The sequence below is a fragment of the Oncorhynchus clarkii genome, chromosome 28 (assembly GCF_045791955.1).
Source record: "Oncorhynchus clarkii lewisi isolate Uvic-CL-2024 chromosome 28, UVic_Ocla_1.0, whole genome shotgun sequence".
Lineage (NCBI taxonomy): Eukaryota > Metazoa > Chordata > Actinopteri > Salmoniformes > Salmonidae > Oncorhynchus > Oncorhynchus clarkii.
Window position 1 is genome coordinate 2,221,338 of NC_092174.1, and position 15,840 is coordinate 2,237,177.

Below are 15,840 nucleotides of genomic sequence, written 5' to 3' on the forward strand. Positions count from 1 at the left end.
CATATGTATGTATTCTACCATACAATACAAACACCTACATATATATACACAACTTTCACATTTCGTCATCTCTGAGGCGCCTATATTTTTTCGAATGAAACATAAGCCGTTTGATGTTATAATCTGTCAAATTTTCTGTTTAGGATACTCCTCCCAGGATTTTCATTTAAATCTGGTGATAGGTTATATAATTTGGTCACAAAACCAAGTCTGAGCGAACAAAACAAACATGGATGCTTAGCTAATTTTCTAACTGGCTAAAATGGGGGGGGGGGGGGGAAACCATGAGAAGTACACAACCAAATTAAAAAGAGACCAGTTCGGTGTTTTAGCCTGTGCCATAAGGGAACATTCCATGAACATGGCTCACACATAAAGGCAGTCTCTAGCCTACCACCCACACCCTCCTTCCTCCCTCTCCTCAGTCAGCCTCTATACCACACATAAGTAATTCATCGGCTTTCACATCTAAACAACCGGCTCTGTTTCCTGGCTCAAATGAACAGGCGGCAGTGCCAAGAAAAAAAAACACAGCAACTTCTCAGTCATCTTTAGAATGCTTAAGAGTAAAACATAGCCACAACCTTCGGTCCACGCTGATTAGCAAATACACATTTATTGCAACCCTGACCAAAAATGACAAAATAAATGTAAAATTGGACAAAAATATTGTCTCTAGCGTGGGGGAATTTGAGCAAACAATTGTTTGTAAAACTGTATACAGTGCATCCGTGTAAAACATAAATAAATGTGACCTCTCCTCTCCACCAAAACAGTATATTGTGTCAGTTTGTGGACGGTACGTGCAACAGTCCCCCGTTTTGAGATGTCCTTGTTTGGGAACAGAGTGACCTTGCAGAAAAAGTATTTATGCTTTGAGCTATATCGCTTCTTCACGCTTTCCTCTCAAGTCTTATCTTCTTCCCTCTTTCTGTGATGCATTCCTTCATTTCAGCCCTCATTTAAAAAAAATAATAATTTTAAGCTGTAATTGTTCAATTCTGAGGACTCCTGTGAGGACAATACGGTGATGACTTGATACTGAGAAAAAAAAACTCTACACTGGTGTTTCATGTCCTAAATTGTCTCCTTTCAAAAAGACAGAACTGAACTTAGTCTATTCTCAAGGAGACACATTCTAAATCACAGCTGTATTTCTTATTTTGAGAGACAAACTACAGAAGAAAAGAGAGGATGATAATTTAAATAATAAAATCATTATTCAGGTTCTATCCAGCCAAACATTTATGACCCAATTTACAACACACAGCCAGCCAAGCCTTCTACGGTAAGACAGCTCATTCATCACCAATTGACTGTTACTTTCTCCATCTGTGCACATGTTCTCTCTCACACACACACACACTAGAGGTCAACAGATTATGATTTTTTAATGCAGACACCGATTATTGGAGGACCAAAAAAAGCTTCCCACAATAAGTTGGGTGAATTTTGGCCCATTCCTCCTGACTGAGTTGGTGTAACTGAGTCAGGTTTATAGGCCTCCTTGCTCGCACACGATTTTTCAGGTCTGCCCACACATTTTCTATAGGATTGATGTCAGATTTGCCTGGTAGCTAGCAGATTTAGCCTTACGCAGCAGGGCATCAGGGATTTGTGGTGGCCACTAAAATACCTTGACTTTGTGGTCCTTAAGCCATTTTGCCACAACTTTGGAAGTATGCTTGGGGACATTGTCCATTTGGAAGACCCATTTGCGACCAATCTAACTTCCTGACTTATTTCTTGAGAAGCTGCTTCAATATATCCACATAAATGTCCTTTCTCATGACGCCTTCTATTTTGTGAAGTACACCTCCTGCAGTAAATCACCCCCACAACATGATGCTGCCACCCCCGTGCTTCACGGTTGGGATGGTGTTCTTCGGCTTGTAAGTCTCCCCCTTTTTCCTCCAAACATAACGATGGTCATAATGACCAAACAGTTCATTTTTGTTTCATCAGACCAGAGGACAATTCTTCAAAAAGTATGATCTTTGTCCACATGTGCAGTTGCAAACCATAGTCTGGCTTTTTTATGGCGGTTTTGGAGCAGTGGCTTCTTCCTTGCTAAGCGGCCTTTCAGGTTATATCGATATAGGACTCGTTTTACTGGGGATATAGATACTTTTGTACCCGTTTCCTCCAGCATCTTCACAAGGTCCTTTGCTGTTCTGGGATTGAGTTGCACTTTTTGCACGTTCATCTCTAGGAGACAGGATGCATCTCCTTCCTGAGCAGTATGACGGCTGCGTGGTCCCATGGTGTTTATACTTGGGTACTAATTGTTTGTACAGATGAATGTGGTACCTTCAGGCATTTGGAAATTGGCTGATTTCTTTTGATTTCCCCATGATGTCAAGCAAAGAGGCACTGAGTTTGAAGGTAGGCCTTGAAGTACATCCACAGGTACACCTCAAATTATGTCGATTAGCCTATAAGAAGCTTCTAAAGCCATGACATTATTTTCTGGAATTTTCCAAGCTGTTTAAAGGCACAGTCAACTTAGTGTATGTAAACTTCTGACCCACTGGTGATATTACAAGTGAATTACAAGTGAAATAATATGTCTGTAAACAATTGTTGGAAAAAATCACTTAGGACATCTACTTTGTGCATGACACAACAGACTTGCCAAAACAATAGCATTCCATTTACACATATGGTAAATGTCATTAACAAGATGTAATTAGAAAGAACACATAAAGGGCCTTTATACTAGTTTTTTTTAGGTACAAATGTCTTATTTTTTTAAACTCTGATATGAGAAGAACAAATGTTTGAAGCAGAGCATCAGTATCAAATCAACATATTATCCATAATAAAAACTAAAAAGCTACGATAGGAAACAGTGGGTGAGCACAAATCTTCTGGAGACCTTCAAACGTTCAGGAAATAATTTCCTAGACAGATTTGCCTGGTAGCTAGCAGATTTAGCCTTACGCAGCAGGGCAAACAGTTCCTCTGGCAATCATTGAAACCTTCCTGGTAACGAGGTCACTCAGCATGTCTGTACTGAGGGAGGCTCTGTACTGGGTTTTGTTCTTGGCAACGAGACTAAATATTGGTTCGCAGTCTTAATTACTGTGGAATATGACCAATATCCCCAACATCACAGTCGAAAGGTGGGAGTAGACCAGGCTGCCCCCCCCCCCCCCTTTCATTGTGCCGATTTCTCTCCAGGCCTGATCTGTGCGCATGTTGACCAGACTCTGCCCTACTGTATTTCTTTGCAGTGCATAAAAAAATTCTGATTTTCGAAATTAATAAAATCTCAAATCTAGTCCAAAGGCATTTTAGAAGCATTGCCTCTATAGCTGATACCAGACACTCATTCATTCTTCATCGCACAGTCTTCTAAACTCCCGACTTCATTTTCTTGAAGCTAGGGGGCACTATTTTCATTTTTGGAAAAATAACGTGCCCAAAGTAAACTGCCTATTTCTCAGGACCAGATGCTAGAATATGCATATAATTGACAGCTTAGGATAGACAACACTCTAAAGTTTCCAAAAATGTAAAAATATTGTCTGTGAGTATAACAGAACTGATATTGCAGGCAAAAGCCTAAGAAAAATCCAATCAGGAAGTGACTCATGTTTTGAAACAGTTGTGTTCCTATTGGCCATTGAAAGGGATATCAACCAGATTCCTTTTTCTACGTATTCCCTAAGGTGTCTACAGCATTTTGACGTAGTTTCACGCCTTTGTTGAAGAATGAGCGTAAAGTTGATATATTATCAAATAGATATTTGAAAAACACCTTGAGGATTGATTATAAAAAACGTTTGCCATGTTTCTGTCGATATTATGGATGTAATTTGGAATTTTGGTCAGCGTTGTCGTGACTGCTATTTCCGGTGGATTTCTCAACATAACGTGGCCAACAAACTGAGGTATTTTGGGTATAAAAATAATCTTTATGGAACAAAAGGAACATTTGCTGTCTAACTGGGAGTCTCGTGAGTGAAAACATCCGAAGCTCAAAGGTAAACTATTAATTTGATTGCTTTTCTGATTTTCGTGACCAAGCTTCCTGCTGCTAGCTGGACATAATGCTATGCTAGGCTATCGATAAACTTACACAAACGCTTGTCTTTGGCTGTAAAGAATAATTTCAAAATTTGAGATGACAGGGTGATTAACAAAAGGTTAAGCTGTGTTTCACTATATTTCACTTGTGATTTCATGAATATGAATATTTTCTAGTAATATATTTTGACCGTTGCGCTATGCTAATTAGTGTAGTTGATGACAATTCTCCCGGATCCGAGATGGGTAGTTCCAAGAGGTTGTTTAACGACAAGATGTTTATATTTGATTATACTTTTGTAATGCTTTTTGTGACGTGGATTAAAATTACAGTTACAGTCTATCAGGTTGCGTGATCCTTGTAATGTTACGTGGAAAATACAACTACTGGGAATTAAATGCATATCACACTCGCACAAATGCGAACAGTTATTTTTTGTATTTGCATTTAATTTCTTTCACTAGCAAATGTGAGTGAACAGCTGGCACTTCAGAGCCCACTGAATGTCCATCTTATGTTCTCTAAAGTTAGCTTGAAACAATTAGTGTTTACCTTTCCACAACACACAGAGTCAAAGGGATTTGTCCATGTGTTTATGTACAGCTGACAGTCGGGAATCTCAGCATTACAACAAACAGGAAGAGGGGCAGACACGAGGTAGCTACGTCGAATAATGATACATCATTCTTCATGTCCGTTGACACAAACTCTGTACACATCTGTGTGGCAGTTCGAGAATCAGGATGTTAGATTTACTCAGTGGATTAATTTTTTATTCAAATGTAAAAAAAAAAGAAACAATAACAATAATTATCAGGACCTATTCATTTCTGCGTACCATTAACTCCAATCTCGTACCAGCGTACATGGACAGAGAATTGCGTAGTTGTCACACAAAATTTGTTGTCATGACGTTGCCCTCTTTGGGAACAGCAAGACCCATCCCCCTCTCCCTGACTCCCCCTTTCCTCCTTCAACTAGGCTGCTGTGGTCAGAAGGAGGTCGTAAATTCCTGAGGATCTCCTCATGGCCACACAGTATAGAGACAGAGTGAATTTTCATAGAGAACAAAGGAATTTCTTCCACCTCACAGAACTTGAGGTCCCGAACAACGTTTACGTTCCGGAGAAGGTATAAAAGATCGGTGAAGAATCCAGCTACGAACTGGTCCGTTTGTTAGAACTTGGGGAAGCTCATGGGAGACGGTGCGGCCACATTACCATAACGCTGTTTATATAATAGCCTCAGATATGAGGTTTACATCTAATTGTTGTATAAGATGAATGAGTGAGTATGATACTGTTTGTAAAATTGTGTCATGTGATTTTGGACTGTTTAATGAAGGCAACTCCAATTCCCTTTTGAGTTGAACAAAATCAGAGGACCGCCCATGAGGACCCTTTTCTGCAATTCCGAATAAAACCCAACTTTGAGAAATTCTCAGTAAAGCATGTTTTTCTCAATCACGGGAGGACAAAGGTTGCAGACCATTGCTGAATCTTTTAACCATACCACGTGGTTAAACTCTTAGACTATCGATACCGACAGAATAAGAACAAGTCTTTGATATTAATTACTAGTCTGCTGCTAGGAATCATTGAAAGCGAAGAACAACCGCCGAAACATCCATTCTACAACAAAAGGAATGAATGTCGCTCTGAACAATCCATTCTAACCACGAGATAGAGAGGATGAAAACTCTCCAACAGAAACTAACTTTTCAACAAAGATCAAAACGACACAATGAGCGTAAATATATATATATTGATTGCAATTGTTCCCAAATGAGTGAGTGTTCATGTGTAAAGGATTAGCATTTCAATTGTTATAATTATTAACTCTGTAGTGACTTCTTAGTCGACCCCCACTTCCCTCTTGTCTAACAAGCCGCCATTCCGGTTTAGCCCACTAGGGCACATTCTCCTATCATTTCTTGCAACCACTTTGTTTGTTTATGCATTTCTGTGAATTACTTAGTTAGTAATAAATAAATGATTTAAGACAATTGATGTATGGATGACTCATAATAAGGACTGGGTTCGTGCAGATAACCAACAATTTACGACTGGAATGAGACTAACGTGAGGTAAAGTAAATCATTCATTAATACGAAGACTAATTGATCAGATATAAAATATTTGAAAGGTTATATTGGGAAATTATAACTTTGTAATCTGAATATTTTCCTTGGTGCTCCGACTTCCTAGTTAATTACAGTTACATGATTAATCAGTTTGATCACGTAATACTAATTACAGAGAATCTTTGATAAAAACTAAGTCTTCAATTTAATGATAGTAAAGACACGACAGCGTGCACGTTGGCAGGTCTGCTTGTTGCACCGGTATCGCTTGCCGTGCAGAAGCAGAGGGAACAGGCTTATGGGTGGCTCGAGTCTTTAATGACTTTTCCGGACTTCCTTTCACACCGCCTGATAAAGAGGTCCTGGATGGCAGGGAGCTCAGCCTCAGTGATGTACTAAAGTTTTTAAGAACTTCAAATTCTTTAAAATCTTTCTAAAACTATAACTATATAAATGTTTCCATAAAATGACTCACCATTCAAGATGGAGACACCAAACCACATGTTCACATGTTCAGGATATCCCATCAATCAATTAATCAATCAACCAGTCCAATCATTCCATCTATCTATTCTATGCCATTTAAGATACAAGACCAACTTTCAAACATTCAGGATATCCGAACTTCACATTGTTTAAAACAGTAATGAAATAATACATTTAAATGACCATAAATGAGGGGGGGATGAATTGCATGAGTGAGGTACATTTCATTCGAACACAGTCTTTCAACCACGGTCCTAAACACTTACATTGAATCCCAATGAAATGACAAATCTTTCAAATTCAATCCATATGGCAGTTTATTTTGCATTCCTTCTAACAGTGGCTTCAGAAAGTACTCACACCTTTGGACTTTTTCCACATGTTTTACAGCCTGAATTTAAAATTGATTATATTAAGATTGTGTCACTGGCCTATATATGTGGGCAACTATAAATACCTAGGTGTCTGACTAGACTGTAAACTCTCCTCCCAGACTCACATTAACCTCTTTGATCTCTAGGGGCGCTATTTCATTTTTGGATAAAAAACGTTCCCGTTTTAAGCGCGATATTTTGTCACGAAAAGATGCTCGACTATGCATATTCTTGACAGTTTTTGAAAGAAAACACTCTGAAGTTTCAGAATCTGCAAAGATATTGTCTGTAAGTGCCCCAGAACTCATTCTACAGGCGAAACCAAGATGATGCGTCAACCAGGAAATGAGCAGAATTTCTGAAGCTCTGTTTTCCATTGTCTCCTTATATGGCTGTGATTGCGCAAGGAATGAGCCTACACTTTCTGTCGTTCCCCCAAGGTGTTAGCAGCATTGTGACGTATTTGTAGGCATATCATTGGAAGATTGACCATAAGAGACTACATTTTCCATGTGTCCGCCTGGTGTCCCTGCGTCGAAATTGGAGCGTAAAGCCAGGTGCAATTATTTTTCCATTTGAGAGCAAGGAGAAACCAGGCTTCCACGAAGGATATATCATTGAAGAGATATGTGGAAAAACACCTTGAGGATTGATTCTAAACCACGTTTGCCATGTTTCAGTCGATATTATGGAGTTAATTTGGAAAAAAGTTTGCGTTTTGAGGGCTGAATTTTCGTTTTTTTTTTTTTTTTTTTTTTTTTTTTTTTGGTAGCCAAATGTGATGTACAAAACGGAGCTATTTCTAATACACAAATAATATTTTTGGAAAAACTGAGCATCTGCTATCTAACTGAGAGTCTCCTCATTGAAAACATCAGAAGTTCTTCAAAGGTAAGTTATTTTATTTGAAGGCTTTACTTGTTTTTGTGATAGTTGCCTGCTAAATGCTAACGCTAATGCTAACGCTAAATGCTACGCTAGCTAGCTACTGTTACACAAATGATTGTTTTCCTATGGTTGAAAAGCATATTTTGAAAATCTGAGATGACAGTGTTGTTAACAAAAGGCTAAGCTTGAGAGATAGCATATTTATTTCATTTCATTTGCGATTTTCATGAATAGTTAACGTTGCGTTATGGTAATGATCTTAGGTCTATAAATAGAATCCCGGATCCGGGTTTGGTCGTCGCAACAGGTTAAGCATCTCCAATCCAAAGTTAAATCTAGAATAGGCTTCCTATTTCGCAACAAAGCCTCCTTCACCTATGCTGCCAAACATACCCTCGTAAATCTGACTATCCTGCCAATCCTAGACTTTGGCGATGTAATTTACAAAATAACCTCCAACACTCTACTCAGCAAATAAGATGCAGTCTATCACAGTGCCATCCGTTTTGTCACCAACTACCCACCACTGCAACCAGTAAGCTCTCATTGGCTGGTCCTCGCTACAAATTCGTCGCCAAACCCACGGGCTCTAGGTCATCTATAAGTCTTTGCTAGGTAAAGCTCCGCCTTATCTCAGCTCACTGGTCACCATAGCAACACCAACCCGTAGCATGCACTCCAGCAGGAATATTTCACTGGTTGTCCCCAAAGTCAACACCTCCCTTGGCCGCCTTTCCTTCCAGTTCTCTGCTGCCAATGAGTGGAACGAATTGCAAAAATCACTGAAGTAGGAGACATATCTCCCTCAGTAACTTCAAGCAGCGGCTGTCAGAGCAGCTTACCAATCGCTGCAGCTGTACACAGCCCATATGTAAAAAGCACATCCAACCAAATTTACCTACCTACCTCATCCCCATATTAAAACATTTTCTGCTCTTTTGCACACCAGTATTTCTACTTCCACATCCTCATCTGCACATCTGTCACTCCAGTGTTAATTGCTAAATTGTAATTACTTCGCCACTATGGCATATTTATTGCTTTACCTCCTTACGTCATTTGCACACACTGTATACATATTTTATATTGTGTTATTGACTGTACATTTGTTTATCCCATGTGTAACTCTGTGGTGTTGTTTATGTTGCACTGTTTTGCTTTATTTTGGCCAGGTCGCAGTTGTAAATGAGAACTTGTTCTCAACTGGCCTACATGGTTAAATAAAGGTGAAATAAAATAAAAAATAAACCCAATCACCCAAAAAGTGGAATTATGTTTTAGGAATTTTTACAAATTAATAAAAAATGAAAAGCTGACATGTCAAATAAGTATTAAACCACTTTGTTATGGAAAATATATGGCAAGACCTGAAAACGGCTGCCTAGAGAATAATGTGCAAATATTGTAAAATCCAGGTGTGCAAAGCTCTTAGAGACTTACCCAGAAAGACTCACAGCTTCTTTACCCCCTTTTTCTCCCATTTTCGTGGTATCCAATTGGTAGTTACAGTCTTGTCTCATCGCTGCAACTCCCGTACGGACAAGGGAGGGGCGAAGGTTGAGAGCTGTGCGTACTCCGAAACACAATCCGACCAAGCGGCACTGCTTCTTGACACAATACACACTCAACTCGGAAGCCAGCCACACATTGGTGTCAACGTGTACTTTGTCAGTGTGTACTGCGCCCGGCCCGCCACAGGAGTCGCTAATGCGCGTTAGAAGAAGGACATTCCTGCAGGCCAAACCCTCCCCTAACCCGGATGATGCTGGGCCAAATGTGTGCCGCCCCATGGGCCTGCGAGACAGCCTGTACTCGAAACAAGAATCTCTAGTGGCACAGCTAGCACAGCGATGCAAGTGCCTTAGACCACTGCGCCACTCGTTAAATCCACTTTGAGGGCCTCCCATCAACTCGAAATTGAGCTCAGGTGCATCCTGTTGCCATTGATCATCCTTGAGATGCTTCTACAACTTCACTGGAGTCCACCTGTGGTAAAAATCTATTTATTGGACATGATTTGGAAAGACTTACACCTGTCTATATAAAAGTCCCAGAGTTGACAGTGCATGTCAGAGCAAAAACCAAGCCATGAGGAAATGTCCGTAGAGCTCAGAGACAGGATTGTGTCGAGGCACAGATCTGGGGAAAAAAATGTCTGCATCATTGAAGGTCCCCAAGAACACAGAGGCCTCCATTATTCTTAAAAATAAGTTTGGAATCCACCAAGATGGTTCCTTCACCTTCCAACAAGACAACGACCCTAAGCACACAGCCAAGACAACGCAGGAGTGGCTTCGGGACAAGTCTCTGAATGTTCTTGAGTGGCTCATCCAGAGCCGGACTAGAACCCGATTGAACATCTGGAGAGACCTGAAAATAGCAGTGCAGCGACGCCCCCTATCCAACCTGACAGAGCTTGAGAGGCTCTGCAGAGAAGAATGGGAGAAACTCCCCAAATACAGGTGTACCAAGCTTGTAGCGTCATACCCAAGAAGACGTGAGGCTGTAATCGCTGCCAAAGGTGTTTCAACAAAGTACCTGAGTAAAGGGTCTAAATATTTTAAGTAAATGTGATATTTCAAAAAACTGCGTTTGCTTTGTTATTATGGGGTATTGTGTGTAGATTGATGAGGATTTTTTTTATCCATTTTAGAATAAGGTTGTAATGTAACAACACGTGGAAAAAGTCAAAAGATGTGAATACTTTCTGAAGGCACTGTATTTTTATAATCGACTTCCAGTCATGTGTGCATACATTTCCGTATGGGTGGTCAACAGCAGTAATCGAACCCACAATCCTTACGTGGCAAGTGCCATGGTCGAGCAGCTGAGCCACACAGGACCATGGGGTGTTACTTACCGAGTTGGTCCCCAGGACCTGCAGGTCTGGCTCCCGGGACTCCAGCAGCTTGGCCACCATGTGGAGGAAGCTCTCCACAAAGGGCTTGATGCTCTGGGAGTGACAGGCCATCAGGAGCTGGTCCAGAGCCTCCATGGCGATGACTACGTACCTGCATGGGTCAAGAGAATGTTAATTATTTTCAGTATATTTATAAAATATAAAATGGTTCAGGTAGCAGAGTAGCCATTCTGGTTGCCTAACGACTCAAACTGAATTCTTCCACTGCTGTTTGTTGCTACATAATTCAGTCTGAGACTGCCATCGTTGAAGTGGTCTGTGGTGACGTCAAAATGAGAGGTGTTGTACAAAATTAAGTTATCGGCGATTGGAAAATCTCGAACCAATCAGAGAATCAAAGCCAATGACACATTTTCTAAATGCCGCATGACCCAAATGTGTTCCATTTCTGGCCCAACCCATCAGTATTTCAGGGACCAATCAGAATGGTCAAAATGTGTGTGTTCTAGAAATAGTTGGGGAAGTACTCAAATTCAGACTCATTGCGGAGAAGAAACTAACATCCGTGGGCATGGCGTTTCGTTTGGCCGGAGCAAGGAGTTTGGGTAGCCAGGCAGCCATTCTCGAAGACTGGCATTGGATGTATTATGTGTTGAGGGTGCAGGGCAATGACAAGCAGGCACCGGGGTTAGTTTTCATGTCACAGCCATTACAGGCAGACCATAACATACAGTGCCTAGTCTAAACACCCGTGGCACAGTTTTTTTAGTGCAGATCTAGACAACCTACTCCACATTTCTTGGGATTTCACCATGAGGCCAACGGTGAATAAAATGGTTAGAGTTTAATGGTTGTGATAGGAGGAAACTGAGGATGGATCAACAACATTGTAGTTACTCCACAATACTAACCTAATTTAAAAGAGTTAAAAAATAGAAGCCAGTACAGAATAAAAATATTCCAAAACATGCATTCCGTTTACAACAAGGCAATAAAGTAATTCTGCCAAAAATGTGGGAAAGCAATACATTTTTGTCCTGACTAAAAAGTGCTGTGTCTGGGGAAAATCCAATAAACACATTACGGAGTACAACCCTCCATATTTCCAAGCATAGTGGTGGCTGCATCATGTTATGGGTATGCTAGTTATCGATAAGGACTGGGGAGTTTTCATGATGAAAAAAATGTAGTTGAGCTAAGCACAGGCAAAATCCTAGAGGAAAACCTGGTTCAGTCTGCTTTCCACCAGACACTGGGAGATAACCTTTCAGCAGGACAATATTCTAAAACACAAGGACAAATCTACACTGGAGTTACTTACCAAGAAGATAGTGAATGTTTGAGTGGCCGAGTTAGATTTTCTAGACTATGGTAAGACCTGAAAATGGTTGTCCAGCACTGATAAACATCCAATTTGACATTGATAAATATTGAAAATAATAAATGTTACACAATCCAGGTGTGGAAAAGTCTTTGAGACTTAAAGTCTCACAGCTATAATCACTGCCAAAGGTGCTTCTACAAAGTATTGAAACAGGGGAGTGTATACTTATGTAAATGAAATATTTAATCTTTAATAGATTTGCACAAGTTTCTAAAAAAAAAATGTTTTCACTGTCATTATGTTTTCACTGGCTGCCAAAGGTACTTCCACCAAGGAATACGTCTGGGGTGTAAAGACATACATCTTCATTTTGAATTAATTAGAATCTAGGATATATATATATATATATATATATATATATATATATATATATATATATATATATATATATATATATATATATATGACACACACACACATTCAAAAGTTTAGCATCACTTAGAAATGTCCTTGTTTTTTTAAAGAAAATCACTTTTATTTTACTCCCTTCACAGAACAGCACAAATTGGCTCTACCCAGAATAGAAAGAGGTGTGGGTGGCCCCGGTGCACAACTGAGCAAGAGGACAAGTACATTAGAGTGTCTAGTCCTCAACTGGCAGCTTCATTAAATAGTACCCGCAAAACACCCGCCTCAACGTCAACAGTGAAGAGGCGAATCCGGGATGCTGGCCTTCTAGGCAGTTGCAAAGAAAAAGCCATATCTCAAACTAGCCAATAAAAACAAACAATTAAGATGGGCAAAAGAACAGACACTGGACAGAGGAACTCTGCCTAGAAGGCCAGCCTCTTCACTGTTTAAGTTGAGACTAGTGTTTTGCTGGTACTATTTGCCTTGATAGCTTTGCACACTGTTGCATTCTCTCAGCCAGCTTCTGGAATGCTTTTCCAACAGTCTTCAAGAGGTTCCCACATTTGTTGAGCACTTGTTGGCTGCTATTCCTTCACTCTGCAGTCCGACTCATCCCCAAACCATCTCAATTGGGTTGAGCTCAGTGAATGTGGAGGCCAGGTCATCTGATGCAGCACTCCATCACTCCTTGAAAAAAATAGCCCTTACACAGCCTGGAGGGGTCATTGTTCTGTTGAAAAATAATTATAGGACAAAGTGCAAACCAGATGGAACGGTGTATCGCTACAGAATGCTGTGGTAGCCATTCTGGTGAAGTGTGCCTTGAATTCTGAATAAATCAAACAGTGTCATCAGCAAAGCCCCCCCAACACCATCACACCTCCTCCTCCATGCGTTACGGTGGGAAAAACACAAGTTGATCATAATTTTACAAAGACACGGCTGTTGGAACCAAATTTGAACTCCAGTCCAAAGGACAAATTTCCACTTGTTTAAAGCCCATTGCTCATGATTCTTGGCCCAAGCAAGTCTCTTCTTATTATTGGTGTCCTTTAGTAGTGGTTTCTTTGCAGCAATTCAACCATGAAGGCCTGATTCACTCAGTCTCCTCTGAACAGCTGATGTTGAGATGGGTCTGATACTTGAAATCTGTAAAGCATTTAATTGGCCTGCAGTTTCTGAGGCTGGTAACTAATGAACTTATCCTCTGCAGCAGAGGTAACTCTGGGTCTTCCATTTCTGTGGCGGTACTAATGAGAGCCAGTGTCATATCGCTTGATGGTTTTTGCGACTTTCAAAGTTCTTGAAATTTTCCAGATTGACTGACCTTCATGTCTAAAATAAATTATTGACGATCATATCGCTTTGCTTAATAAGATGGACTTTGTCTTTTATCAAATAGGGCTATCGTCTGTATACCACCTCCAACTTGTCATAAGACAATGGATTGGCTCAAACGCATTAAGAAAAGAAAATCCACATATTAACTTTTAAGGCGGCACACCTGTTAATTGAAATGCAGTCATGCAACTGGTTGAGAGAATGCCAAGAGTGTGCAAAGCTGTTATCAAGGCAAAGGGTGGCCATTTGAAGAATCTCAAAAAATATATATATTTTGATTTGTTTAACAATTTTCTGGTTACTACACGATTCCATGTGTTATTTCATAGTTTTGATGTCTTCAATATTATTCTACAATGTAGAAAATAGTAAAAATAAAGAAAACCCCTTGAATGAGAAGGTGTTCTAAAACATTTGACCGGTAGTAAGTAAGAAAGTATACCTAAACTCAGCAGAGACATCCCTTTTTCAGGACCCTGTCTTTCAAAGATAATTCATAAAAATCCAAATAACTTCAAAGATCTTCATTGTAAAGGGTCTAAACACCGTTTCCCCATGCTTGTTCAATCAACCATAAACAGTTAATGAACATGCACCTGTGGAACGGTCGTTAAGACACTAACAGCTTACACAGGGTAGGTATTAAGTTCAGAGTTATGAAAACTTAGGACACTAAAGAGGCCTTTCTGCTGACTCTGAAAACCACAAAAAGAAATATGCCCAGGGTCTCTGCTCATCTGCATGAACGTGCCTTAGGCATGCTGCAAGGAGGCATGAGGACTGCAGATGTGGCCAGGGCAAAAAATTGCAAAGCCGTTACTGAGACGCCTAAGACAGCGCTACAGGGAGACAGGACGGACAGATGATCGTGTAACAACACCTGCACAGGATCGGAACATCCGAACTTCACACATGCAGCACAGGTACAGGATAGCAACAACAACTGCCCAAGTTACACCAAAAACGCATAATCCCTCCATCAGTGCAGACAGGACTGGCAAAAAGTGCTCTTCACTGATGAGTCGCGGTGTTGTCTCACCAGGGGTGATGGGTCGGGATTTGTGTTTATCGTCTCAGGAATGAGCGTTACACCGAGGCCTGTATTCTGGAGCAGGGTTGATTTGGAGGTGGAGGGTCCGTCATGGTCTGTGGCAGTGTGTTACAGCATCATCGGTCTGAGCTTGTTGTCATTGCAGGCAATCTCAACGCTGTGTGTTACAGGGAAGACATCCTCCTCCCTTAAGTGGTACCCTTCCTGCAGGCTCATCCTGACATGACCCTCCAGCATGGCAATGTCACCAGCCATACTGCTCGTTCTGTGCGTGATTTCCTGCAAGACAGGAACGTCATTGTTCTGCCATGGCCAGCAAAGAGCCCAGAACTCAATCCCATTGAGCACGTCTGGGACCTGTTGGATAAAAATACAATCAGGAAGGTTTTTTTAAACTGCCTCATGGGGTGTAGATTTGGTTAAAGCATATTTTGACCATAAGAGACTACATGAATTATTGATGACAGTGTTGTTAACAAAAGGCTAAGCTTGTATTTCAATATATTTATTTCATTTGCGATTTTCATGAATAGGAAACGTTGCGTTATGGTAATGAGCTTGAGGCTATGATTTCAATATATTTATTTCATTTGCGATTTTCCGTTGCGTTATGGTAATACGGGCTATTTACGCTCCCGGATACGGGATTGCTCGACGCTAGAGGTTAACCAGGTAGGCAAGTTGAGAACAAGTTCTCATTTACAATTGCGACCTGGCCAAGATAAAGCAAAGCAGTTCGACACATACAACGACACAGAGTTACACATGGAGTAAAACAAACATACAGTCAATAATACAGTATAAACAAGTCTATATACGATGTGAGCAAATGAGGTGAGATAAGGGAGGTAAAGGCAAAAAAGGCCATGGTGGCAAAGTAAATACAATATAGCAAGTAAAACACTGGAATGGTAGATTTGCAGTGGAAGAATGTGCAAAGTAGAAATAAAAATAATGGGGTGCAAAGGAGCAAAATAAATTAATAATTA

General features: G+C 40.4%; 1 protein-coding gene across 2 annotated transcripts in view; it reads right to left on the minus strand.

Moving 5' to 3' along the window:
- LOC139387615 (EFR3 homolog A (S. cerevisiae)) overlaps positions 1-15,840 on the minus strand; it is a 265,181-nt gene that overhangs the window by 175,302 nt on the left and 74,039 nt on the right. For both annotated transcript variants that reach the window (XM_071133989.1, XM_071133988.1), the window contains exon 5: positions 10,725-10,875. In XM_071133989.1, the coding sequence (XP_070990090.1) occupies positions 10,725-10,875 (151 nt within the window). The remainder of the gene's footprint in view (positions 1-10,724; positions 10,876-15,840) is intronic.